Here is a 27,601-nt window from a genome sequence, read left to right as displayed (position 1 = left end):
CAGTAATCGGTCACTATTTATAATTATATAAATAAGAGAAAAACATGCTCATGCCTCCCTCCCCAAAGAGCCCCCATCTCCATTTTTAGGCGGCCGGCCCTCCCACTCACCCCTGGAGCTGCGTGGCTCTGCAGTCTGGGAGGCGGGCTCCAGCCACCAGTTAGGATGGAGATGTGGGGATGGTGGCCTCAGGGGAGCCCAGGAGAGGCGGGGGCGCTTCACTGGGGGCTGAGGGATCCGGGGAGCTTGGTCACCCAGAAAATGATTAAACAAGTGGGCATCAGGCTGAAATTCGAGTGCAAGTTCCATTGATTTGTCTCTCGAGGTATTGTGGGGAGGACGGAGATGGAGAGCGGAGTCAGGCTGGCTACGAAGTCCTGGGTCTTGTCCCCCAAGAAAGGGAGCTGCCGCTTGTTGGGGGCGTGCTCTGTGGCAGCCTTTTCACCCTTGCTGAATCCTCTCTAGCAAGACGGTCTGGGGAACATCAAGGCTCAGAGGGCAAAGCAAGCAGCCCCTGGGGTATACAACCAGGAATGGCAGAGCCCCTGCAGGGGAGCCGATGCGGACTTGAGACTCTGCTCTGGGGTTCACCTAAAAGGTCAGGGTGCCTCGGGCAAGAAAAAGATTGAAAGATAACCAGAAGGACAGCTTTAACTCAGGAGGCAGATTGGGGATGATTCTTCTCTGATTCCATTCTCGAGACCAACATAAGGAGTTTAAGAGAAAAACTGCCCATGTCCCGAGTCCAGACAGAGATGGGGGCAGGAGGCACCTGCTGGGTTTCCATCCCCTGGGCAGCTTTTATTGCACATCACTAATCCTTACTTGTTTGAGGCCCTTTAGGCATGGTCTTCCCTAAGTCAGAGGCTAGTTCCCTAGAATCAGGAGCCCTCTTACAATCAGAAGATTAAGGAAAGAGTCTTGTTCTCCCAGAACGTTGCTGAGCCTTGGGAGTACCCCAAAGTGATTAGAGGGATAGGGAATCGAGGTATTATAGGAACTGCCATTTATCTAACTTCCTGTCTGTCCTCTGATTCTGGTTCACCACGCGTTCTGTGACTATCTCGGTGTTCTCATCAGTAGAATGGGCGTGTGTTGGGTGCCTCTCCTCCCGACCCCCGCGGCAGCCAGTGTCTTATGAATGTGCCGTGATGGTCTGTTTATTTCTCTTTCCTTCCTGACTGGGATCCTCCGGGGTCAGGGACTGGCTCCTTTCCTGTAGTACTTAAATTCCTGGCATTCAATAGTGAGCGAATGGGGGCATCTGGCTGGCTCAGTCACAGGAGCGTGTGACTCTTAATCTCAGGGTCATGGGTTCAAGTCCCACGTTAGGCATAGCGATCACTAAATAAATAAGCTTAAAAAAACTGTGAGCGAATGAGCATATGAATAATAACTGTCTCCTGTGTAATGGTATGCCGCTGGCTTACAAGATGGAACTGTCAGACATTTCCAGAACTTTGCAAGCCCCTTGTCAAATTACTGGTAGCTTGAAATTGACATGGTAGGGATACTTACAGCCCAGAAGTAGGCAAATGCTACAAAGTAAGCCTTCCCTCCAGCTCTACCTACATAAGGCTAGAGAGTACTTTCTCTATCAGGCACTGTTTTAAGCACTTGACGAATATCCACATTTAATCTTCACAGCTAAACCAAGGAAGGCACCCTTATTATTGCCGTTTTACCGGTGGGGAAACTGAGGCCCAGGGAGATGACGTCCCTTGCCCACATACAGTTTGGGAGTCTTCCCTCCATGGAATGCAGGATTGCTGCAGGAAGACCATCCTCAAAGTCTCTGGGTGCCGATGCCCTTTACGGACTCCAGGGTACGGGCCTTTCTAATCTCGGCACTGGTTTTAATCAGTTCCTCTGGGAGAAGAGAGGCCGTTGCCTGGGGACTGAAGTGTTTTCCAGCCCTTAGAAGGTCGCGCTGTGTGATGGGAACCTAAAGATCCCCATATGGGGTGCCCCTCTTACAGGACTCCAGAAAGCAGATGCAATCAGCCCAGCCAGACCCCACGCAAAGCTCCAGACCTCCTTCCTGCTCTGACGCCGACAGAGCCTTTGCTAGGATTGAATTAAAGCCGTGACGTCCTGGAACAGGCAGCAGCAGGCTTTGTGAGCAGAGTCCCTGCTGCGTATGTGCATCATGGCCAGAGCAGGGGGTCAAGAATCCAGGGCCCCCCACATCTCACGGATACAGCTGTCTGCCTGGTACATACTTCTGGCCTGTCCGTTTGGGTCTGTGGTTGGGGGGAGATCACGGACTCCCAGAAGCTCTGTTTAAGGGATAACAGAGTCTTTTCATGGACCGTTCTGGCTTGAACATTCCAGATCTTTCTGGGCCCAAGTCAGCCCTTGTTTGACCTCTCTGCCTTGTCACCTCCTGTGTGTCTGTCTGACTCCATTCCTCCAGGAGTTCCTTAGGAGCTGAAGTGTGGCTCCTGATTATTCCTGGTTGTGGCCCCGGGGCCCAGCCAGGTGCCTGAACACAGCATAGCCTCAATAAATGGGCAACGAATGAGTGAATCAACAAACCCCCGGACGGTGCCTCGGCCTCCCCACCTTCCCGCTGCCACACGGAGCTCCTGATTCTTACTCCAAGACTTGCCATCAGGAACCAGTTCCCCGTGGTCATCATACCCCAGCCCTCCCCTCTTCCCCCTCCCTGCTCACTGTTGAAGGTGGCTGGTTCAGCAGCAGACCCAGGAGGGTGGAGGGAGGCCTTCAGAGGCCCCTCAGGGGAGGTGATATTTACACTGAGGTCTGCAGAGGAGGCCCCAACCATAGGAATAGAGAGGGGGAGGGAGTTCCAGGCCAAGGGGGCAGGTGCCAGGACTCTAGGAGCCGACAGTGGTCAGTGGGGTCCGAGATGAAGGTGCCAGTGTAGACAGGTCACAGAGTGAAGACAGGCTCCCTTCACCCTCCCCACACTGGGGTCCTCTTTGTGATCACTGAAGGGCAGAGCACAGCCTTATGTACCCCCCCATCCCCCACTGCCCCAGAGCAGGGTCCCAGGGCTTTCCTCCCCACCCACCTACACTGTCTGTAACTTCGGGAGCAGCTCGGCCAAGGGGGAGACGGTGCGGGCCTGAAAACGCTATTTTCAATCTCTTGGGCAGCAAGCCCCATCATTGAATCCTTGGATAATTTAATATAATAAAATTCCAGGAAATGGTATTTTACATCAGAATAAAATTGTGTTCAGCAGTCGTGGGTCATTTGCAGGGGGTCAGAAGTCCTTTCGAGACCCTGAGGCCAGTCTGGGTGTCTCAGTTCCTTCTGCCTTGAAATGCAAGCCCTGGGTTCAGTTAACTCAGACCAGCTGATGCCCCACAGCCCCCACTTCCCGAGCTTGGCCACCTCAGCCTGCCCAGGGGTGCTTCTACAATGCTGGTCCAGGTGCTTCTCCAGCTCTTTCAATGCCAACCGTGTGTCATGGGCAGCTGAACTTTCCCCCGGGCAGGGGGCTCATTCTGCAGCTCTGGCTGGGTTCAGGACCACCCCCCCCCCCCCCCCCCCCCCCCCCCCGCCCAGGGAGGTTCGCAGGCTGTAGGTAGTGGTAATTGGTTCTCAGCATCCCCTCCCCAGTGCCCTGTGAAACTGATGTAGGTGGGCCCACCCAGGTCTTTGTGAGCACCAAAGGACTCATGCCCGCCTCCACACTCCAGCACTGTCACAGAGCCTGGCACCCAGGACATAAAACTGACTACTGTCCAAACATGGATGGCCGCACCGTGAGGCACCGCGGAGAGCAAGGGTCTGGCCTTGAGAACCAGAAAATGTTGACTTTGAATTTCTGCCCTGGCTGTGTGACCTTTCTGAGAGTCAGTTCCTTGCTTGGACAGGATTCCACAGCAGCCACTTTGTGCCCTGTCCCATGGCAGACCCTTCCGATGGACATCTCATTACTATTATCGTCCCCATTTTAAGGAGAAGGAATCATGGTCAAACAGGTGGCAGGACGGGCTGGGGTCTTCCAGCCTGACCACAGAATTCAATTCCTCAAGCCAACTTAAGGCCAAACTTCCCCCAGGAGGCTAGGGGAACCACACCAGCATTACATTCTCTGGGCAGCTTGAAATGCAGCCTCCAGGGCCCTGCCAGAGCCAGAATGGGGGTGGGGGGTGGGGCCAGGAAGCTGCCTGCGCCTCCAGTTTGAAAACTCCCCCACCCCAAGCTCCTGGGCGGGCCGCTGGGGCACGTGGTGTGTCCACTCCATCAGGGCGCTGGGGAGGGGCCGAGGGGCTTTCCTGGAATGAGCCAAGCGAAGCACCTCGTGCGCGTTTAAGGTGGATTACTGTTATTATATTACCTTTATTGCTGTTCAGCAGAGAGTTAATTAATGCTGGCTGTATTTCTTTACTGTCCCAGGTGAGTTTCCCTCCTGAGATCCGGGAGGATGTGTGATGGAACCGGGGTGGGGGTGATTATGGAACCTCCCCGGGGTCCTATCCCGCCCACCTACACCCCAACTCTGTTCGCACCCGCCTCTTTCCAAAGCCCGCAGGGGTGCGGAGGCGGGGAGGCGCGAAGAGCACGGCCGCTGCACGGGGAACGGGGTGGGGGGGGGGACCTTGGCGGTGGGTATCTAGGTCGCGCCCTCCCTTCCACCCCTCCCCGCCGTCTCTGGCCCGGGGCGGGTGCTCCCCCATCCCCGCAGTGAGCGAAACCGGCGTGCGCTAGGACCGCGGCGCGCCGCCCTCCGCCGCTATAAGAGGCCGCACTCGCGCCCCACGCGGAACCCGCGGCTCAGACCTGTCCCCGGCGTCCCGACCCGCGGTGGACCCGAGGCCGGACCGGCCGCTGCGCAGTCGACGCCAGCCCGGGGCCTGCGAGGCACGCGCGCCCCGGGGCCCCCGCCGCGGGCACCATGGGCGCTGCCCACTCCGCCTCCGAGGAGGTGCGGGAGCTCGTGGGCAAGACCGGCTGTGAGTATCCCGCGGGGACACGGGCGGGAACCGACGGGCGACTGGCTCGGGGCTCCCAGCCCATGGCCGCTCGCCCGGCTCCGCGCCGCCGCGCTGTGTGACCTTGGGCCAGTAGCTGACCCTCTCCGCGCCTCAGTTTCCCCCTCCTGCAAATGGGTCCCCGCCGGCCACTTTGCAGGCTGCGGCGAGGAGCTCCGCGGCGATGCTGAGTAAGTGCGGCGGCCGCTCAGCCTCGGCGCCCGCGGAGTTGGCACGGAACCCCCGGGCCTGGGAACTGCGGACCCAGGAGGGAGCAGGGCCGGGCTCCCCCCAGGGCAGGGCAGGGCAGGGCGGGGAAGGCGTCCGGGGCTCGGAGGGCGAGAGCCGGTGCGGCGCAGCTGGTGTGCGCGCTCCGCACCTGGAAGTCGTTCGGGTTCGCGAAGCGCAGGGGCCGGAAAGTTTTGAAGTCGGCGGGACCTGGGCGGCAGCCGGGCTCCGGCGTTCCCCGGCCGGTGACCTCGGGAGGGAGAGCCCGTGCCCCCGCGCCTCTCTTCGTCCTCCCGTCTGTGAAGTGGGTGCAGGCGGGTCCACCTCCCCGGGTAGCTGGCAGCGCCCGCGGAGCACTTGACCGGAGCCCGGCGACCTTTCTCGAGCTGGCCCGCACTCCTGGGACCTGCATCCGGCCCGAGGCTGCAAGCAGGGAGAGGCCGCACCGCGGGCCGACCTGACCGCAGGGAAGTGACGGTGGAAGCGTTTGTCCTCTCCAGTCCACTGGGACTGGGAACTTGACCCTGGGCTCCGACCTCGGGGTGCTGGGCTCAGCCACCGGCTGTGAAGGGGAGTGTGGACCGTAGACCCAGGGAGGCCAGGTGAGTGGGCAAACCGGACAGAGGGATGTGAATCCTGCCAACGCCACCTCCTGGCTGTGTGACCTTGGGCTAGTCACTTCATCTTTGGGTTTTCTTCTCTCTAGAATGGAAGTTCTGCTAGTACCTGCTAGATGCTCAGGAGATAGGAGCTGCAGATAGTATTTCAAGGAAGGGGCTGGCTGGCTCCTGGCACCTGCTTTGAGTTTAGGGCAGCCAATCAGGTCCCTAATACCATCTGGGTGCGGGTAGGGATTGACCCAGCCACTTGTGCCAAGGCTGAAAGGTGACCGCTGCAGAACTGCGAGAAAATTACAGAAAGCACCTCTACCTGGTGTGTGTGTGTGTGTGTGTGTGTGTGTGTATACACACTCATACATCACATACACATGTTATGTTTTCCCATGTACAATCCCAGAACCGTCTGTGACTGGAGAGGAAAAAAAACTGTAGTGTATTCAACTTGGAACGCTTAAAAAAAAATGATAAGAGCATATATTTGTAATTGGTTTGTTTGCATCAAGGATCTTAGAAGCTTCCGCAGGAAAGTAAGAAGGGTGCATACTTGCAGATTGGGTGGAGGGGACAGAGAGGGAGTGAGCTCTTCGCTGTAAATTTTTTTATAGTTTCATTTTGAAATGTGTGTGAATATAAAAGTTTCAAGTTCAGGGGCACCTGGGTGGCTCAGTTGGTTAATCATCTGCCTTTGGCTCAGGTCATGGTCCCAGGGTCCTGGGATCGGTCCCCACATCTGGCTCCCTGCTCGGTGGGGAGTCAGCTTCTCCCTCTCCCTGCTGCTCCCCTGCCTCTTGTGAGTGCTTGTTCTCCCCCCCCACCCCCGCTTTCTCTTTCCTGTGCATGTTCTCTCTCATTCACTCTTTCAAATAAATAAAACCTTAAAAAAAAAAAAAAAAAAAGGAAGTCTTAAGTCCAGTTCAACCTTAAGGCTCACATGACAGAGGAGGTAGGATTCCCCTCTTTCTTTCCTGGGATTCCCCTGGTTCTGTTAGTTGAGCTCTTTCTACCTCGGATCAGCACTGGTGGAAGTCCGGGACCTCTGCAGCTGGGTTTTCTGCTGGCAGGGTGGTACCCCCACATGCAGGCAGTTGGGGGGACTCCCATCTGGTGGTGAGTTTTACAAGCGATAGGACCACAGAGCATGCTGGGACTCATGTCTGTTTCCTGGGTCCAATCTCCCGTGGGGGAAGACAGATGCTTAGTCTTCCCCCTGTAGCCTTCCTACAAGTGGCTGAGGAGGCTTCCCTTCTAGTTGCCCTGGACTCCAATTTCATACCCCAAATGGGGAAAGGAGATGGGGCGGGGGCGCACCAGGGAAGGGGGTGTGGGATCAGACTAGAGGGGAGAATGAATACCTCCAGTTCCTTGAACTTTAGGGGGAAAGTTCCCCTTTGTCCTCTGAAAGGAGCTGGCAGAGTCTGGGCATTTGAACCCATTCAGCAAGTATTTATGGACCGAGGACTTGGGGATTTAGAGGTGACCCAGAGAAGCTGATGTTCCTGAGGGGAGATGCAGAGTGGTGTGAGAGTCTGGGGAAGGACAGAGAAACATTTCTTTCTTTCTTTCTTTCTTTTTTTTTTTTTTAAAGATTTTATTTATTTATTTGAGGGAGAATGAGTGAGAGAGAGCATGAGAGAGGAGAAGGTCAGAGGGAGAAGCAGACTCCCCAAGGAGCTGGGAGCCCGATGCGGGACTCAATCCTGGAAGTCCGGGATCATGACCTGAGCCGAAGGCAGTCGCTCAACCAACTGAGCCACCCAGGTGCCCAGGGAAAGAAACATTTCTTTAGGGAGGACCAGGCCCTGTGGTGGGAAGATTTTCAGGACAATAAATGAGAATTGTATGAGATGCTGCTGCTGCCATAGTCCAAGGCTTAGCTGGGGGGGGGGGGCTGACTTAAAGGATCTTGCTAGGTACATGGCTTGGAGCAAGTGTTAGTGGTACTGGCCATGCTTTTAAACCCATTTGTATGTCTGTATCACTGTGAACCAAAGCCAAGAGTTAAAGCTTGGTCCCACTTCTGCCCAGCTGCATGACCTTAAACAAGTCCTTGCCCTTCTGAGAGCCGGGGTCCCCCTCTGGTTCCTGGGGTGGTTATATGGCTTCAGTAAGGTGATGTATGTATGTGTGTGAAGTAGTCGTCTTGGCCTGGAAGGTCCGCTCCCAGAACCCTGCTCCTGCAAGAATCCTTGGGAAGCATTCTGCCTGAGACCCAGGCAGCCAAGGAACAGGCTGTGCCTGCAAGGTTGCGGGGCTCCCCCTGCCTCCTCGAGGAACCCAGATGGTCCCTAAATTGAAGAGTCCGCTTGGTCCCTCCCTGAGGACTCCTTCTGGAGCCGATGAGCAGGACGAGCACAGGACGGGGACGCTGTGCATCATTCCTTGGGCACCAGGCTCTGTGCGGAGCGCTTGGGATGCACTCAGTGGAATCTTCATAATAACCCTCTGTGGAAGGTGGCAATGTGGCCATTTTACAGAGAAGGAAACTGAGGCCTGGAGAGGCAAAGCAGCCTGCTTGCAGCTGCCCAGGTCATTGAGTGGGGGGAGTAGGGGATCCGAGGATCCCCAAGCCCATTTCCTGCCAACACTGTGCTTTCGCTGTGCCGAGTTGCCTCGGATTTCTAGGAAGGCAGGAGGGCAGGGGAACAGCCTGCACATCAGTTTTTCTCACTTCGGGGCCTTTGTGCAAGCCATTCCCTCTACCTGGAGAATACTTCACTTGACTGTGCATAATCTGGGGTTTACGTAAGGGGGCACTTGTGCAACCACCAGCCAGGTTCAGATTGCAAATGTGTTCTCTTAACCCTGTCTCTTGACGAAGTCCATTCTCTTCCTCATTTGGGGCTCGCTCAGCCATTGCTCCCTTCCGGAAGCCACCCTGCCTGCTCTCCATCCAAACTTCGAGGGTTCACGCATCCTGGAGACTCGCGCAGCCCCTGCGTGGTTACAGCGCACAGTGCATGGCAGTAGAGCTGTCAGCTCTGTCACTTGCCCCTCGGAACTTGGAGCTTCCGGAGAGCAGGGAGAAGGTGGCTGGTTCACCTCAGTATGCAGGTGTGGTACTTACAACACGGGTTCATGCCGACGAGGCGGGGACCCCCGGGTCTTTAGAACCCAGAGTATTGGCTAGGAGCGTGGGTCCAGGAGGAACACCTCATGCCACCCCAGCAGCCCGCCGTGGCCGTGGCCGTGGCCGCACCAGCCCTCCTGGCACCATCCTGTGGGCCTCAGCGCTGAGCCAGCCCCACCAAAAATAGGCCTGAGCTCAAGGCAGCCCACGCAGGGCATCCACAGAGCTGCACACCCCCCTCCTCTTGCCTGGGAGAGTCTCACTGATTGATTTCAAACCTAAAAGTCTTCCCAGACATCTTTGCTGAGCCAAGAAAGCGGCCTACCTAGAACATTGAAATGCACGTTAAACACGGGCGCTGGCCTTTCTGACGCTCCTCCCGCAGCAGGAAGGCAGTGGAGCCCGGCGTGGGTCCCAAGGTGTGAAGTGGCCCCCCGGCAGGAAGACCGGGCCCTTGTAGGGGGGGGGGTCGCTCACGGAAGCCTGGTCGCCTTCACCACCTTGAGCTGGCCTGGCGGTGGCCTTTCCTGCCCCACCCCACCCCTACCCATGCCTGCTCCTGGGGCTGGAAAGGAAATAATAAGTGGAGGATTCTGGGAAAGGTGGAGGGTCTATTTTTTCCTCCAGGCTCCAAAACAGCCCCACAGGCATATCTATGTAGATGCCAAGAAGCTGCCAGAAGGAAGAAGGAAAAACAATGTCCCAGATCTGGAGTTGAGACCTCTTCATGTTGACAGTGAGTGTGTTTACCAGGCGCCTGTCATCTGCCAAACACAGAGCTGAGCGCGGCAGCTTACCCGCAGCTGCCGAAGCAGCGCCCCCAGGAACACCGTGGCTTCCCGTTTTCCCGAGGAGGGCGCGGATGCTGCGGAGAGCAGGCCGCGCGCCTGAGGCCACACGCTCTGGAGAATTGGAACTGGGACTCCGTTTCTGGTGTGATCCCCAGACCCCCTCACTGGGGCGGGGGACCAGAGGCCTGGGTGGCCCGTGCCGGCTGGAGGGGGTGGCACCCCATTTTCCACTGGGCTGCTGCTGCTGGTTACTCCTTGCTGGTTGCAAAGATCTCAAGGGGCCGCAGACCACAGTCTCCGCCTGTTCGCCATGTGCCATATTCCCTCTGGATGCATGGGGTGGGGGTTGGGGGGAGAGACACCTTCCCTGCCCTCCAGGCGCTCCGGGGGTGCAGGCATCCTGGCCCTTACTATTGAGCTCCTCCTGTCCCCCACTGAGGCATGTTAAGCCAAACGGGCCAGTACAGACCCTCCTGGCTCCCTTCCTGTTTCCCGTGGGTGGACTATGGCTGTTATCAACCAGCAATCTCTAGGCCCCAGGAAACAGGGTGCACGACTGTGTCTGTGGCTCTGGGGCTGGGGGTGAGGTGGGAGCAGATCCCCAGGGCCCATCGGGTTCTCAAAAACGATGAAGAGGAATTTCATTGCATGTAAACCATATCTTAGTAAGAGAGTAATGAAAAACAATTTCTTTAGCAAAAACGAAAAACTGTTTCCTGAGCAGGGAGGAATAGGGTATCTGTGAGGTCTGGGGAGGGTCGGTCCCCCCGAGGCTGAGATCTCCGTGCAGACTGGGCAGAAACGGTCCAGTGGTGTGGGCACAGTGGCGAAGATCAGAGGAGGGAGGCCCGGTGGACCCAGCCTCCCCTGGGAGCTCACAGTATGGAAACTTGCAGGCGGATTGGGAGAGCTTCTGTTTTTTAAATTTATGTTATTTTAAGACTTTATTTAACAATTTATTTGACAGAGAACACACACAGGGGGAGCAGGAGAGGGAGAGGCAGGCTCCCTCTGAGCAGGGAGTGGGATGTGGGATGCTTGATTCCAGGACCCCGAGTTCATGACCTGCGCTGAAGGCAGACACTCAATGGACTGAGCCACCCTGGTGTCCCTTTTGGGAAGCTTTTAAAAGGGCCGGGTGGCAAGTGAACTTCATTGCTGGACACCCCAAATCACCCTGCTCTGGCCCATGCTGATATTTTGCATTGTGGCTGGGCTGGCTCTTCTCACCATTATAGTATATGGCAGTTTAAAGATGAGGAAACTGAGGCCCGGACCTTTGAAGGGACTGCTCCCGGTCACTTGGATGCAGAATGCGGAACCCAAATTTAACTCCATCTTCCCCAGGTGACCCAGACCCCATACGATGTAGACCGAGACAAAGGTTCTGTATATCTGGGAGGGGCAACACTGTCACCCCGTGACCTCATTAATACACTTGCTTACTACGGTGGAAGGGGGAGAATTAGACCTCGAGGCAGATAGGCTTGGTATCAGGTTATGGAAAGTTCTAGAACTGTGAGCTGTCCCCAGGGAGGCAGGCTGGGGGGGGGGGCAGTGTGAGGGGAGTTAGGGGCTCTGGGAGGAAGAGCGGGAATGTGTAGCCCCCTCTTTTTTCCTGAGGTCTTCCTGGGTGGCTCAGGTCTGTTTCAGAGGGAGAATTTGTGTTTTCTCTGCATGAAAGTAATTGGCAGTGCACTCCAAGACTTCCTCGCTGTGCGGATTAGTAGTAATCAGATCCCTTATGCGTCTCTTTCTCACCCCGCCCCCAGCCCCATACTGGCAGGATATTTTTTTGTGTGTGTGAGTTAATGGTCCCCGGAATGCAGCCCAGAATGTAATCAATGCTCAGACATGCCATACGGCCCAGTCGCACAGACAGAATACCTCGAGTGTTGATAAGATGCCTTTACTCTCGCAAAGCGCTTCAGTATCTGCTGTCTCAAAGCCAAGGGAATAAGGCATTTCTGGCTCACAGCTTTGGGGAGATAAGGCAGGGCCCCCTGGTGCCCGTGCTGGGGACACCAGGCAAGGTGATTGGGGTTGGGGGGGGGGGGAAGAGGTACCCTGGCCTGCGAGCCGTCTCCTGTTCCAACTTTATTATTAATTCATAAAGCCAGAAGGTCGAGTGGGTGATTTCCGTTGGTGGCGGCAGCCACCGTTAAGCACGAGGACAAAAAGGCCCTTTGTTGTCTCAGCGGTGTGACCTTTGTGGATGGGCAGGCTGTCAGAAGTGGGTCTTCTGTGTCCTGGGAGGTGAGAAGGCTCCTTCAGGTCTCGGGGATCTGGTGCCTCCGGAGGGCGGGCGGGTGGCCAGCAGGAGACTTCACGATGGACATGGCTGAGTCCTGGACCGCGATGGAGTGAGAAGGTTGCTAGGGTGGATGGCTTTGCCGGTGCATGTCCTTTCTAACCTCAGCCTCATGCTGGGATCCCAGTGGCCAGCCCCAAGGGAGCTCCCAGCATGTCTCTCCCACCCGCTGTTCCCAGGGGCTCTCTTGTCCTTACCTGCATCCCTCAAGATGGCAGCCAGGGTCCCACATGGATATACACTGCCCTGTCCCCCCTCCCACCCCACCATGGCCTTTATCAGTAGACAGTAAAGGCTTAAACTGTGGACCACCTTTTAGTCTCAGAGCAACCACCTTGGCCTCCACACCTCTGTTTTCTCATCTGCTGATTGGGGATGTGTCACCTCATTACTGTGAGGATTAAGTGAGCATCTTAGTAAAGCTCTTGACACATTGTAGGTGTTCAGTAGTTGTTGGCAAGTACTCATAGTTTTGATGAGGAACTGTACAGAAGCTGGCTGCCTTTCTCCCTCTTAAGGACATTCTCTAACTTCACGAATTCCTTCCATGTTTTTAACATGGCCGCCATCTTGGACATGCCTGAGGTCCAGTTTTATCTTTCCCTGTGCTGATGGTCAGGGACCTTAACATGCTTTAATTTTTGTCACTCTCCAGTATTTTTTCTACGTTTTTAAAACCTATGCATTGGTTCTTTTTTTATTGTTTTATGCAGACCCTTTTAATTCTTGTAAGTTTTTCCTTATAGATTTCATTTTCTTACATGATACACCTTTCCACTGATTTTTTCAGTGACTCTCAGCGAGTTATCAACTTTGTCTGAAAATGTCTAGATTTTGCCAGCATACACAGTCGATCATTGATCTGGGTAAAAAATTCTGCATATCTTCTCCCAGCACTTTGGTTTTGGTCTCTTGTTGCTGTTGAGAAAGTCAGCTCTCTTGTCTAATTGATGTTTTTTGGTAGAAGTCTGATTCTGTACCTGTTTTAGATGTCTGGGATTTTTTTTTTTTTTTTTTTTTTTTTTTACTGCACTGTGTCTAGGTGTGGATTTGTTTTATTTATCCTCCCTGGGCATGGTTTATGGTATTTCCTTCTAAAGAAGGCTTGTGTCTTATATTATGAATGTATTCCCCCCACTGCTTATCTTTATTTTCTTCTTCAGTAATTCCTATTAGAAATAGATGGGGTCATGGCATTCTGTCCTGAATGCCTGTTTACCTCTCTTTCATATTTTCTATTGTTTTATTGCTTTTTGCTGTCTTTGGAGTCATTTCCTTAGGTCCGTCTCTTTTTTTTTCTTTTAAAGATTTTATTTATTTATTTGACAGAGAGAGAGAGACAGTGAGAGAGGGAACAGAAGCAGGGGGAGTGGGAGAGGGAGAAGCTGGCTCCTGGCAGAGGCTTGATCCCAGGACCCCAGGATAATGACCTGAGCTGAAGGCAGATGCTTAATGACTGAGTCATCCAGGTGCCCCTTAGGTCTGTCTTCCAATTCATGAATGCTCTCTTTAGCTGTTACAGTTTTGCTGCCCCTAAGTTTATAAATTTTGATGACTTATTTTGTTTCATTTTTATTATTTTTATTTTTTGAGGATTTTTAAAAAGATTTTATTTATTAGAGAACATGAGCAGGGGAGAGGGGTAGAGGGAGAGGGAGAAGAAGACTTCCTGCCGAGCAGGGAGCCTGATGCAGGGCTTGATCCTAGCACCCTGGGATCATGACCTGAGCCAAAGGTAGACACTTAACCAACTGAGCCACCCAGGTGCCACTTACTTTATTTTTTTAAAAGATTTATCTATTTTAGAGAACAAGCAAGCGAGCTGTGGGGAGGGGCAGAGGGAGAGAGAGAGTCTTAAGTTGACTCTGCGCTGAGTGTGGAGCCTGATGTGTGGGGCTCGATCTCACGACCCTGAGATCAAGACATGATCTGGAATGAAGAGTTGGACGCTTAACTGATTGCACCACCCAGATGCCCCCGGAGGGCTTATGAAATACATATAAAAAACATTTCGTAAGTTACAAATGGTTTTTAGAGTTGCTGCTTCTGTCATAGAGTAGTGTTTTTTCATTATTTGTAGTAATTTAACATTTATTATATAGTTTTTTCCATTTCACCCTCTTGGGGTGCCATTCATTTTTAAAATAAAAAAAAGTTAAGATTTTATTTATTTATCTGACAGACACGGGTGAGAGGGAACACAAGCAGGGGGAATGGGAGAGGGAGAAGCAACCTTCCCACTGAGCAGAGAGCCTGATGTGGGGTTCAATCCCAGGACCCTGGGATCATGGCTCGAGCTAAAGGCAGACGCCCAATGACTGAGCCTCCCAGGTGCCCCTAAAATTAAAAAAATTTTTCATAAATTCCACCCCTAACATGGAGCTCAAATTCATGACCCCAAGATCAAGAGTCAGATGCTCTACTGACAGAGCCAGCCAGGCACCCTAATTGTTTTATTTTAAAAAATTAAAGTATACATGATGAATAATGTTAGTTTCAGATATGCAACAGAGTGATTTGCCAGCCCCTGCTCTGTGCTCAGCAGGATAAGTGTGGTCACCACTTGTTACCACCCAGTGTCATTACGGTATGACTGTCTCTATCCTCCATGCTGTACCTTCTGTCTCTGGGACTTGACTTTTTTTTTTTTTAAGGTTTTATTTATTTATGAGAGAGACTGTGAGAGCACAAGCAGGGGGAGGAGCAGAGGGGAGCAGACTCGCCCCTGAGCAGGGAACCCAGTGCCAGACTCAATCCCAGGACCCTGGGATCATGACCTGAGCTGAAGGCAGACACTTAGATGACGGAGCCTCCCAGGCGTCCCTGACTTCATTTATTCTAATAGCATTGTGGTGGACTGTTTAGGGTTTTCTGTGTAGAGTATCATGTCGTCTACAAAAAGTGGCAGCTTTACTTCTTCCTTACCAGTTCAGATGCCTTGCATTTCTTGTCAGATGGCTGCAGCTAGGACTTCCAGAACTATGCTGAATAAAAGTGGTGAGAGAGGACGACCTTCTGTTTCTCCTGATGGTAGAGGAAGAGTTCTTGGTTTTCCACTGTTGAGTAGGATGTTAGCGGTGGGTTCTTCATATACGGACTGCATTGTGATTGGGCATATTCCCTCTAAATCCACTTTGTGGAGCGTTTTAGTCATGAATGGGTATTATATTTTGTCAGATGTTAATTCTGCATCTTTTGATAGGCTCATGTGCCCTTTATCTTTTCTCTTGTTAGTGTCATGTATCCTTTGGTTTGCAAATATGGAAACACTCCAGAACAAAGCCCACTAGATCATGGTGCTGTTAACATATTTAAAACAAAACAAACAAACAAAAATGGGGTGCCTGGGTGGCTCAGTGGGTTAAAGCCTCTGTCATGTCATGTCGGCTCAGGTCATGATCCCAGAGTCCTGGGATCAAGCCCCGCATCAGGCTCTCTGCTTAGCGGGGAGCCTGCTTCCTCCTCTCTCTCTGCCTACTTGTTTTTTTTTTTAATCTTTTTTTTTTTTAATTTTGTTTATTTATTTGACAGACAAAGATCACAAGTAGACAGAGAAGCACGCAGAGAGAGAGAGAGGAAGAAGCAGGCTCCCTGCTAAGCAAAGAGCCTGATGCGGGGCTCAATCCCAGGACCCTGGGATCATGACCTGAGCTGAAGGCAGAGGCTTTAACCCATTGAGCCACCCAGGCGCCCCTTCTCTGCCTACTTGTGATCTCTGTCTGTCAAATAAATAAATAAAATCTTTAAAAAAAACATTTAAAACAAAAAGGGTTCCATTCCTTTTGTTAGTTGTGTCTGCTGGTCCTTCCTTCCAGGGGTTCATTTGCTGGTGTGGTTTGGTTTTGGATTCTGAGCTCATGTTTGATTGGACTTTCTCCCCTGGTTTTCACATCCTCCTGGAACGGTCTTCAGCTCCAGATCTATGCCGAGGCCAAACCAAGTGGGGGAGAGCTTACCTAAAGTACCTCTCCCATGAGAGTCCCTGGGTTCTAGAAGCACCTCACACAGTGCTTTGCATTTATTGTGTTAAGTTCCCGAGAGCTGTCACTGGTCTAGAAACATTTTTTATAGTAGGTCCTCAATCTGGCTTTCCTGTGCCACAGAGGTTTGGCGTTTTCCCCTGGGCATGGCACAGACATGGCATTTTGATTCCTCCTGGAGACTTCCCCCTTTCTTCTGGGCCCAGCCACCTCCTTGGCAGGGTCTTCTCCTCGCCGATTCTCTGAGGCAGTAGGCAATATTTTCTCTAGCCTATCTCACATCGGGAAGCGGTCTTTTAGGCTTCAGCTTTTTATTTTTATTTATTCTTTAAGTAGGCTCCGCACCCAACATGGAGCCCGATGTGGGGCTTGAACTCACAACCCTGAGATGAAGACCTGAGCTGAGATCAAGAGTCAGAGGCTCCACTGATGGAGGTACCACCCTGGTACCCTTCTGTCTCAGCTTTGGATAGAAGTCTCACTTCTCCCTTACAGGGAACCAAGGCCACAGCTGATGGCCCAGGGTCACCTCAGCAGCGTCTGGCACTCTTGCCCTGCTGGGTGTGCTTTCCTTTCTGGCTTCTGACCTTGTTGGGTCCCCCTCCCTTGCAGGGTTGGTGGCCCTAGGGAGGTTTTTCTCCTTTTATCCAGGGTTTCAGGGGTCTGTAGGGCAATGGGGAATGTGTTCATTCCACATAGGAGGAACTGGACTTCTTTACCTAGTAAGCCTTCATACCTTACTTAAGCCTCTCTCTACTTGATGTGCCCCCAGTCTAAATCTGGAGCTGAAGATTGCTCTGGAAGGATGTGAAAACCAGTTCCTTAGATGGTCCAAAAGATGCCCACTCTTCCCATCTCTACTGATGAACCGGCGTCCCTCGTCCCTTCCCCATCTTTAGTCTTTTTATTTTTAAAAATTTTAAAAAAAGATTTTGTTTATTTATTTGACACAGAGAGAGAGAGATCACAAGCAGACGGTGGGGGGGGGGAGCAGGTTCCCTGCTAAGCAGAGAGCCTGATGTGGGGCTCGATCCCAGGACCCTGAGATCATGACCTGAGCTGAAGGCAGAGGCTTTAACCCACTGAGCCACCCAGGCGCCCCTAGTCTTTTTATTAAAATGGAGACTTCTTTGTCTCTTTAGTGACATGAATGCTATGTGTTCATTGTCCCCCCCCCCCATCCTCCCTTGGGGTGCATAGCCCAAGCGTGAGGCTGTGTGAAAACATTCTAGTGCTGCAGACCTGGGTTCAAACCCCAGCTCTGCCGCTCATCTCAGCCAATGACTTAATCTCTCCGAGGCTCGGGTTTGTCTGTGAAGGGGGTGTGATAACCACCCTCCGAGGCAGGCCCTGGGGTGAGGGCGAAATAAAATGATGTGTGCCAAGCATTCGGCTTAGTTCCCCCCTCCGAGGAAATGCTAGCACGTGGCAGTGAGTCCTGCTGCTATAAGGCAAATGGCAAAGAACAGAGCAGAGCTGTGGGAAGGTGAGCGTCGATGAGCACAGCACAGCCTGTGATTTCGAGAGTCCTGCCCACCCACTCTGACAGTGTTCCAAGTCGTCTCATCGCTCATGAGAGGATCTTTGCTAAAGTCAAGCCACTTCATTCTGTCTCTGCTTCTCCTCCCATCCTGGGAGTTGGAGGATTCCTTCTGGGTGGAAAAAACCTGCCGAGATCCTCCTGAGACCCTCGGTATCTGAGCTTAAAATGAAGACCCTCCCCATGCTGGTCGGGGCCCGGGGGCAGCTCCCACCCAGATCCTGTGGCTCTCGCGCTCACAGAAAGGTTGACGTTTGCGTGTAAAGGGTTCGAAGGTGCTGGAGAGAAGGCATCCGTTGACCTTCTTGTTGCTGCTTCTGCTTTGGACACTAGAGTTGGGTTTGATTGTTTCCTTTCCAAGGCTGAGGGCCTTGGTTCTTTTAAAAATCCCGGCAGCGAGGCGTGCTCTGTGATGTGCACAGGCTGGGCGCGTGGCGAGGGGGAAGGAGAGAAGCGGGGCGTTGGGCACCGGACGCATCTTCAGGGCAGCGGGCGGGTGTGTGGGGGCAGGTCCTTTCCAGGCTGCGGAGGCTGTCCCTCTGCTCTCCCTCCTCCTCCCTCCGGAGGCCCAGGATGAGTCACTGCTTCGCTGGAGCCCCAGGCAGCAGGCAAAGTGCCTTCTCCCTCCCAAGCCCAGCCAAGCTGGAAGCCAGCTGGGGTGCCCGGTGGGTACAACAGAGTCATTAGGGTCCTCATGATTGCTCTCGTGGCCACTTTGGTGCCTCCGCTCCCCCTGCCAGGTCCCCTGCAACATGAATGTGACATTTTATTTAACAGGGGTGAAATTGACATAACCTCTCATTGACCATCTTCAGCGTTTTCCAGCCTGCAGTTCTAGGGCATTAAGTGCAGCCGTCGCCACCATCCAGTTCTAGGACATCATCACCCCAGAACGAAACTTCAGGCCCATTAGCTGCTCCTGAAATCCACACCCCCACCCCCATTTCTGGCATCCGCAAACCTATTTTTTGTCCCTGTGGGTTCACGTATTTCAGAAGCTTTGGGTACATGGCAGCGCACCGCGGTGGCCTTGCACATCTGGCTTCTTCCGTTGTGTCTCCCAGCTCAGCTGTGGGCCAGCAGGTGTCTGTGTGACCTGCCCCGATGAGCAGCGTGCACCCTGTTTTGTTCATCTGCTCACCAGCTGATGGACGTGTGGGTGCTCCTACCTTCCCACCATTGTGCATCGCGTGTGTGTGACGTGTCTTGTTCTTTGGGGTGTGAACAGCCACGCGGGGTGTCGCTGTTATTCTCTCCGTGTTACGGGGGAGGAGGAGGCGTTCTCAGGGAGACGGGTTAGTAGGAGGTGGAGCTGGGGACCCAGCCAGCAGCTCTTGGCCCCATGCCGTCAGCCCACCTTTCTGTCTGACCCTGCTCGCCTCTGTGTTCTGGGACATCAGCCCCATGCTTGGCTTGAGTCCTGGCCGGTCAGTCAGGACATGGTGAGCAGGAGAGCTATGGGCACCCCAGAAGCCACTGAGACCTTCCCTGCTCAGTATCCTGGGGCCTGTGTGCCGGGTGGCACTGCTGGGGGAGACTGAGGGAGGGGGGCTGGCTCCTGGGGGAGCCAGGCTGGCTGGCTCCTGCTAGCACAGGAGCAGACCTTCAGCCACCCTAGCTCCTTGCAACTGCATTTTGAGCACAGAAACCCCCTCCTCCCCCACTGGGTCCCCTGTGTCCTGTCCTTTGCATCCACCCTCCGTTCTGTCACCAGGCACATGGAATCTTGTCCCCTGCCTTAGCAACTTCTGCGAGCTGGGGGTGAATTCTGAATGCCTCAACTCGGTGCGTGTGACCGCGGATACCTCCCCACCTTGCTCCCCGTCCCCCGCCCACTCTCTGCCTGTGCTGAAGAACCCCGGTGTCCTGAGCTCCTCCCACCCCACCTCTGCCAGCCTCGCCCTCCCGGCCTCGCCCTTGCCTTCAGGATCCCACAGGACCTTGCCTCCCACCCCTCCGTGTGCACTGGAACTCCCTCTCTGACCCCCGTGCTCCTTGGCAAGCGGACACCACATTTATTATCCTGGATCCCAGCAAGGTGATGCCCATTTCCAATAGATGGTATTCGTGTCGGCGCCCTTGGCCGCTAGCAGGTGCCAAGAGGTGCTCAGTAAATGTCTCTTAATGAGTGACGGGGCATCTGTCAGAGGGCTGAGCGACCCTGGTGGACCGTGGCGGGTCAGTCAGATCTCCCGCACCCCTGCGAGCCAGCATGGATTCAGCAAAGGCGCGGGCGAGACTTTATGTGCCCTTTGTCCCCAGACTTGGGCCCGTGGGAATAAAGGCTCAAGTAGTCTCGGTGACCCCATATAATGGAGGTGTTGAAGGCTGATGCTCCATTTCTTCTCAAGTCAGATGGAGGAGGCTGGGCCTCCTGGGGGATTTCATGCCCCTTTCTCGAACCCCCCCATCTCCTGCCTCCTCCTCTTTGAGGCTTGTCTCCAACCTCTTGGTCTGTGTGACCCCCCTCCTGCCTGGTGGCCCCATGCTTAGCACAGCAGGGCTGGAAGCCAGCCCCCCACGCCTGACAGGTGGGACCAGGCCCAGGCAGAGACCCCAGACCCATTACATTCCTCCCCATTCCTCCATACCCTGAACCCCGGCAACCCCTTAACCTACTTTGTGTGGCTTGATTTGCCGGACATTCGATATAAATGGAGTCAGGCGACATGTGACCTGGGCCTGGCTTCTCTCCGGAGCCTCATGTGTTCAAGGCCTGTCCGTGCTGGTGCGCGTGTGGGGTTTTGTTCTGTTTAGGACTGGATCTTGTCCCGCTGGACAGACAAGCGGACCGTGTTAATCACAGGAAAGTGAGAGGACGGATAAGCAAAAATTCGAGACAAGAGGAAGAGAGGAATGTCCTGGGATTCTGCCACCTGGAAATGGCGCACTATTTTGTTGTGTGTCTTTTCCTATGAACTCCTGCGCGTACACAGATGTGATGGTGAACCTTCGTTTTCCTGAGATGTTGTGGCCTGTTGGTTTTTCCCTGTAGTGATATCCCGTGAACGTTGTTCTAAGTTATGAATATCTTATTTTTTTCAAAGATATTATTTATTTGACAGAGAAAAAGCGAGAGAGGGAACACAAGCAGGGCGAGTGGGAGAGAGAGAAGCAGGTTTCCCGTGGAGCACGGAGTCTGGCGCAGGGCTCAGTCCCACAACCTGGGGATCATGACCTGAACCAAAGGCAGATGCTTAAAGACTGAGCCACCCAGGTGCCCTTAAGTATTTTATTTTATACATATATCTATTTTTTAAAGGTTTTATTTATTTATTTGACAGAGATCACAAGTAGGCAGAGAGGCAGGCAGAGAGAGAGAGGGGAAGCAGGCTCCCCTGCTGAGCAGAGAGCCCGATGCGGGGCTCGATCCCAGGACCCTGAGATCATGACCTGAGCCGAAGGCAGAGGCTTAACCCACTGAGCCACCCCGGCACCCCATTATACATATATTTTTAAGTAATCTCCATGCCCAGTGTGGAACCCAACACGGGGATTGAACTTTCGACCCTGAGATCATGACCTGAGCTGAAGACTTGGACGCTTAACCAGTGCAGCCACCCAGGCACCCCTCTAAGTATTTTATTTTATTTTTTTATAAGACTTTATTTACGTATTTGACACAGAGAGATCACAAGTAGGCAGAGAGGCAGGCAGAGAGATCGGAGGAAGCAGGATCTGCTGAGCAGAGAGCCCGATGCAGGGCTCGATCCCATGACCCTGAGATCATGACCTGAGCAAAAGGCAGAGGCCCAATCCCTCTAAGTATTTTAACCGTGTTTCTGAAGGCTGTGTAGTATTCTGTGTTCAGGATGCTCCAGGATTTATTTCAGCCGGTTTCCTTGTGGCTCACCGTTTCCCTAGGTGTTAACTATTTTAGAGTCTGTGATGATGACTCTGCTTGTTTATCTCTGTACACTTGTCTGAGGTCCTCGGCTTTTGTTCCTTGGGACCAGGTTGCTGGTTGGAAGCCCAGATACCAGCGCTGTCCAGTACAAATGCAGTGCAAGGTGGGATAATGCTAAATTTTTTGGAAGCTGTGTCTGTAAGGTAATTCTACATTTTCTAGTAGCCATGTTTAAAAAAAGAAACAGATGAGGTTAACTTCAATGTTTTTACTTATCCTCCTATGCCTAAGGTATTTCAGTGTATGACTGGTACAAAAATTTTTGAGACAGTTTACATCCTTTTTTGTACTAAGTCTTTGGAAGCTGCTGTGTATTTTAGTCCCTGATCCTGCTCCCTTGCAAAGGCTTAGCAGCCGCCTGCGGCTAGTGACTTACTATATAGGTAGATACTTTCTGATTTAAGCTTTTGATACAAAGTAGCATGTCACCCCCCACAAACACACACAGAGATTGGGCCAGTTAAACTCCCACCAGCCACTGTCGGGTGTGAAACCAACCCTCAGGTTGAAATCCAAAGCCACAGATAATGAGGTCACCGTGCCTGTGCACCCAAGTGGCTCTCCTGTCTCCACGGCAACTGTGATCTCCTGGGGACCTGGAGAAAGGGCTGAGAGGAACAGAGAAACAAGAAAATCTTCCATCCTGGGAACCCCCAAGGGGGCCACGCACACGCGGAGCAGGTGCCCACAAGACTGACCCTCTGGGGGACCCCAGACCCGAGGGTGCCTTGAAAGTCACTTCGTGAGGCCCCAGACGTTCTTCCCACTGTCACTGTCATCTAAGTTGAGCCCGAGCTCTTGGCCCCAGGAATCTGGGTACCGAAGACAGGTTGTTTTCCTCACCCCTCTGTTTTCAATTAGGCACTGCAGGAAGGGTTGTGTGCATGTGTGTGAGTGTGCTCACACTTTGCGTGAAAGCAGCTGGAGGCTTCATGAGAGGAACCCGGCCTATGGCGATTTCTGGTTTATACACCTCTTCTTACCTGTGTGATCTTGGACAAGTCTCCATGTTCCCATCTCTATAATGGGGCTAAAAGCCATCCTTACCCAATAGGATTGATAGAGAGGGTTATGTGAGCCAGAGCTTAGCAGGAGTAGGGCTGGACTCCGTGAATGCTCAATGAATGTCAGCTGCTGTGGTTCTATGCTTAGGAACATAATTAATTTTTTTAAAAGATTTTTCATTTATTTATTTGACAGAGAGAGAGAGAGAGAGAGATCACAAATAGGCAGAGAGGCAGGCAGAGAGAGAGGAGGAAGCAGGCTCTCCGCCGAGCAGAGAGCCCGATGCGGGGCTCGATCCCAGGACCCTGGGATCATGATGAGCCGAAGGCAGAGGCTTAACCCACTGAGCCACCCAGGCACCCCATAATTCATTTTTTTAATGGCTTTATTGAGATGTCATTTACATTCTGTACATTTCAGCCATTTAACATGTACTCCATAGTTTTTAGTATAGCCACAGGGTTGTGCACCCATCACCACAATCTAACTTGGAACCCTTTTATCCCTCCCAGAAGCAGCTCAGTACCTATGAGCCTGACTCTCCGTTCTTCCCCAGCCTCAGGCAAGCCCTGGTCTACTTCGGATTTGCCTATCTGAGTGTCTCCTATAAATGGAATCATGTGACTGGGTGGCCTTTGTGACTGGCCTCTGTCACTTAGCATCATTTTGAAGGTAACTCATCTGTCATAGAGGCCGTTGAGGAGCATTTTTGGCTGTAATTTCTGAGAGCTGTTTTTCATCGGATCACTGTAATTTTTTTTTTTTTTTTTTAATCTGTGATTGAGTGCTGGGAGCGGCCATTGATCACACAAAGGGAGGTTGCCTGGGGCATCAGTAAGCAGATGAACAAACCTGAATCCACACACTTTCTGCCAGACAAACTGAACCCAAATCCTGGGTCTGCCTTTCAAGTTCAGTAGGCATCAGCAAGTTACCCAGCCCCTCAGATCCTCCATGCGTTCTTCTGTAAAGTGGGAGCGTCTGTCTGTTCTCAGGTTGTAGAAAGGATTAAGTGAGAACGTGTGTTTGCAGGACAAGCTACACCACCAACGATGAGTCATCAAGAGTGATGTTATCGAGATCCCTGGGCTGTCCCATATGGGACCATATTGTGTGCCTAAAATATCCATTTACGTGACTAATAAATGATGCATTGCATATTAGAGAAAATTTGGAAAATATAGATGAGTCAAAGCAAAATGAACCCTTTAATCCCACTACTGGGGGAAACCATCACTATTATTTCAGGGAAAATAAATCCAGATTTCCTTTTATTACTTATGCACGTTTGTATGTGTCTACATATCTCCCCCAGCATGAGGTCATGCTGCTCTTGTAGCAAGCTGTTGTGTTTTTGTTTTAAGTAGTCTCCAATGGGGGGCTTGACCTCACCACTCTGAGATTAAGAGTCTCATGCTTGACAGGTGGACACCTGCGTGGCTCAGTTGGTGAAGCGTCTGCCTTCGGCTCAGGTCATGATCCCAGGGTCCTGGGATCGAGCCCCGCATTGGGCTCCCTGCTCGGCGGGGAGTTTGCTTCTCCCTCTCCCTTTGCCTGCTGCTCCTGCCTGCTCCCTCTCTCTCTCTCTGTGTCAAATAAATAAACTTAAAAAAAAAAAAAAGTTTCATGCTGTACCAACTGAGCCAGGCAGGTGCCCCAGCAAAGCTGTTTTTGAAGAACATCACATGAGGAATATATTTTCATGTCAGATATGCAATTGTCACTTTTCAAAAGCAACATGCTTTTTTTTTTTAATTGGCTAAGTATACCACAAAATATTTGACCAATCTGCTTTTGGTGAGCACTTAGATTGAGTCCAGTTTTTAAGCTGTTAAGAATACGAAGGTGGGACACCTGGCTAGCTTCGTCCGTAGAGTTTGCGACTCTTGATCTCAGGGTTGGGTTGTTAAGTTCGAGCCCACATTGGGCATGGAGATTACTTAAAAATAAAATCTTTAAAAAAAAGAATATAAAAATGAGTACATTTATATATATTCATGTTTTGTTCTTGTTGGATTTTTGTTTTTAGGACAAATTTTTGTCAAGTAGAATTACTGATTTTTTTTAAATTACTGAATTTTGCATGTAAACCTTTTATTGTGGTATCATGTATGGAAAAGTGTATCACTCATGAGCAAATGTTATCATGAACTTGAAATAATATATTCCCAGTACCCAGAGGGCCCCCTCCTATCCCATTCAAATTGCTACTCTCCGCTCAGGGGTAACTCTTATACTGACTTCTCTTTTTAGAAAATTAAGACAGGGGTGCCTGGGTGGGTCATTTGGTTAAGTGTTCCGACTTTTGGTCTCAGCTTGGGTCACAGTCTCAGGGTCGTGAGATTGAGCCCCACATCAGGCTTGCCGTGGGTGTGAGGCCTGCTTAAGATTTTCTCTTCCCCCTGCTCCCCTCTAAAAAAAATATTTAGAGGATGTCATCATCATCATTATTATTAGAGAAGTTTTAGTAAGTTCATAGCAAAATTCAGGGGAAAGTATAGTTTTCGTGTATCCCCACCCCAACCCAAGTTTGGTCTCTCCCATTATCAATAACCGCCCAACAGAGTGGGATATAGTTGATAAACCTACATGACACGTTATCATTGCCCCAAGTCCACTGTGTACATTAGGGTTCCATCTTGGGGTTGTAGGTTCTGTGGGTTTGGATATATGTACTGTCAGGCATTCCTCACAGTGGTACCCTACAGAATCCTTTCACTGCTATGAAAACCTTCTACTCTATTCATCCGTCACCCCTGTGACCTCTGACAGCCACTGATCTCTCTTGTGTCCTCATAGTTTTGCCTTTTCCAGGATGTCCTATAGTTGGAATCGTCCTGAATATAGCTTTTCTATCCCGACTTCTAAAACCATAGATGAGTTTTGCCTGTTTTTGAACTTTATTTCGTTGGAATCCTAGAGTACATGCTCTTTCCTGTCTGACTTCTTTTGCTTGTTTTTAAGGTGGTTTTTTTTTTTAAGATTAAAATTTTTTTTTAAGATTTTATTTATTTGAGAGAGAATGAGAGATAGAGAGCATGAGGGGAGAGGGTCAGAGGGAGAAGGAGACTCCCTGCTGAGGAGAGAGCATGATGTGGGACTTGATCCTGGGACTCCAGGATCATGACCTGAGCTGAAGGCAATCCCTTAACCAACTGAGCCACCCAGGTGCCCCTAAGATTTAAAAAATTTTTCAAAGTAATCTCTGTACCCAATGTAGGGCTTGAACTCCCAACCTTGAGATCAAGAGTCTCAAGCTCCACCAAACCATCCAGACGTTCATTTTTGTGTTTTTGAAACTTACCCAAGTTACAACACATTCTCTTGTTCACTGCTGTATCCTGTTGTATTGCGTGACTACACTGTAACGTTTTATGTTCTGCCATTGCTGGGTGTTTTGATAGCTTCCAGGTTAGGGCTGTTGAAATAGTATTGCCATGAACCTCCATCTGTACATTTTCTGATGAGCACAGGTGTGTGTTTCTTTTGGGTACGTACGCAGGAGCGGAATTGCAAGGTGGTCGAGTATACACACAACCTTGCTGAGACGTGTGTGCTGTAAATGGCCATATCCTCCTCCAGAAAGCTGGTAATTGCCCTTGGTAGTTATCAGCCTCTCCAAGGGGCGGTTTCTACATCTGTAATAGGGATACAGTCCTATCCCAGGGGGTCATGGGGAAGAGATGAGCTACAGTGTGGAGATGGACATCCAGCACTTAGCAAAGCCTCAGTACCAGTTGGCAGTCATAAGGAGTATTTTCTCAGCAACAATAGCTTCTAGGGAGGCTGGAGAATTCTGAGCTGCAGATTCTTGAAGCGACACAACCTGAGCCTGAGACCAAAAAAAAAAAAAAAGGCACAGTGGTTGGCTGGCTCAGTCAGTAGAGCATGAGACTCTTGACCTTGAGGTTGTAAGTTTGAGCCCCATACTAGGTGTAGAGATGATTTAAAAAATTCTTTAAACGGGATGCCTGGGTGGCTCAGTTTTTAAATGTATGCCCTCAACTCAGGTCATGATTCCACGGTCCTGGGATAGAGTCCCACATTGGGCTCCTTGCTGAGCAGGGAGCCTGCTTCTCCCTCTGCCTACCACTCCCCTTGGTTGTGCACTTTCGTGCGCTCTCTCTCTGGAAAATAAATAATAAAATGTTTTTTAAAAACTCATGGGGCGCCTGGGTGGCTCAGTGGGTTAAAGCCTCTGCCTTTGGCTCAGGTCATGATCCCAGGGTCCTGGGATCAAGGCCTGCATCGGGTGCTCTGCTCAGCGGGGAGCCTGCTTCCTCCTCTCTCTCTGCCTGCCTCTCTGCCTACTTGTGATCTCTGTCTGTCAAATAAATAAATAAAATCTTTAAAAAGAAAATAAAATTTAAAAATTCTTTTAAAAAATCCCAACAAGAAATGAGATGACCAGCTGGTCCCCAAAATTAGCTGCCTCTGTAATAAGAGGAAAAAAGGTGTTTAAGGCAGGGAAAGCATTGGAAAGAAGGAAGAGGGGGCTGGCTGTTTATCAGTCCAGCCCCCGTTGGGAAGGTTCTGCCTGAACTGTATGTAGTCCCCAGGAATCAAATGTAAGGCCTTGCATGCTGAAATATATGGGCAGACAGGAGATACTGAGTAGCAGGTGAGGGCAGGCTTGGGAGATGGATCCCAGCTCCACTGATGCCCAGTTGTGCAGTCGAAAGTACTCTGAGCTGCAGGCCTCAGATTAGGAGACAGAGAGAAAGGTATCTCCTCCCCTACAGGGTTGTGCTGGGGCTTCAGGGAAAAGATGCAGGTCAGTGTTTCATACTGTGCATCTCATAAGATAAGCCCTGTGTGGACGGAACCATTATGAGTCTTGGAATGTACTAGGGCCCGTCTCATCTGTGGAAGAAACATGGCCCACTGGCTTTGAAAGGGTTCTTAAGAAAAATTCCGGCATGTAGGTTTTCTAGAATGATTGAGATCATACATCATGTACAGCATAATTGTCCAGATCCTATTTCTTTTCCTTTTAGTTCCCTCTCTGCACCAGATTCTCCTCCTGTGTCTCCCTGTGCGTCTCCCAAATCACCCAGCACCAGCCTGAGCCACTTTTCCCTTCCATACTCCTCTGTCTCGCCATATGAGACTGACCCTCTGAAGCCCCTTGCTCATCTAGGAAGACGCCTGTCTTCAGAAGTGGGAGGGGAGGAAGTCAGAAGAATGGCTGGGATCCCTTTAG

General features: G+C 51.7%; 1 protein-coding gene across 1 annotated transcript in view; it reads left to right on the top strand.

The window, feature by feature from the left end:
• Nucleotides 1–3,722: 3,722 nt before the first annotated feature.
• Nucleotides 3,723–27,601, top strand: part of TESC (tescalcin) — a 49,140-nt gene continuing 25,261 nt past the window's right edge. Inside the window, 3 exon segments of the mRNA XM_045073600.1 lie at nucleotides 3,723–3,737; nucleotides 4,596–4,782; nucleotides 4,785–4,931. Of these exon segments, the coding sequence (XP_044929535.1) occupies nucleotides 3,723–3,737; nucleotides 4,596–4,782; nucleotides 4,785–4,931 (349 nt within the window).

The sequence above is a fragment of the Mustela putorius genome, unplaced genomic scaffold (genome assembly GCF_011764305.1).
Source record: "Mustela putorius furo isolate JIRA1106 unplaced genomic scaffold, ASM1176430v1.1 tig00537248_pilon_pilon_pilon, whole genome shotgun sequence".
Taxonomy (NCBI): domain Eukaryota; kingdom Metazoa; phylum Chordata; class Mammalia; order Carnivora; family Mustelidae; genus Mustela; species Mustela putorius.
The sequence above is the reverse complement of the archived record's forward strand: the minus strand, read 5'-3'. Positions and strand labels throughout refer to the sequence as shown.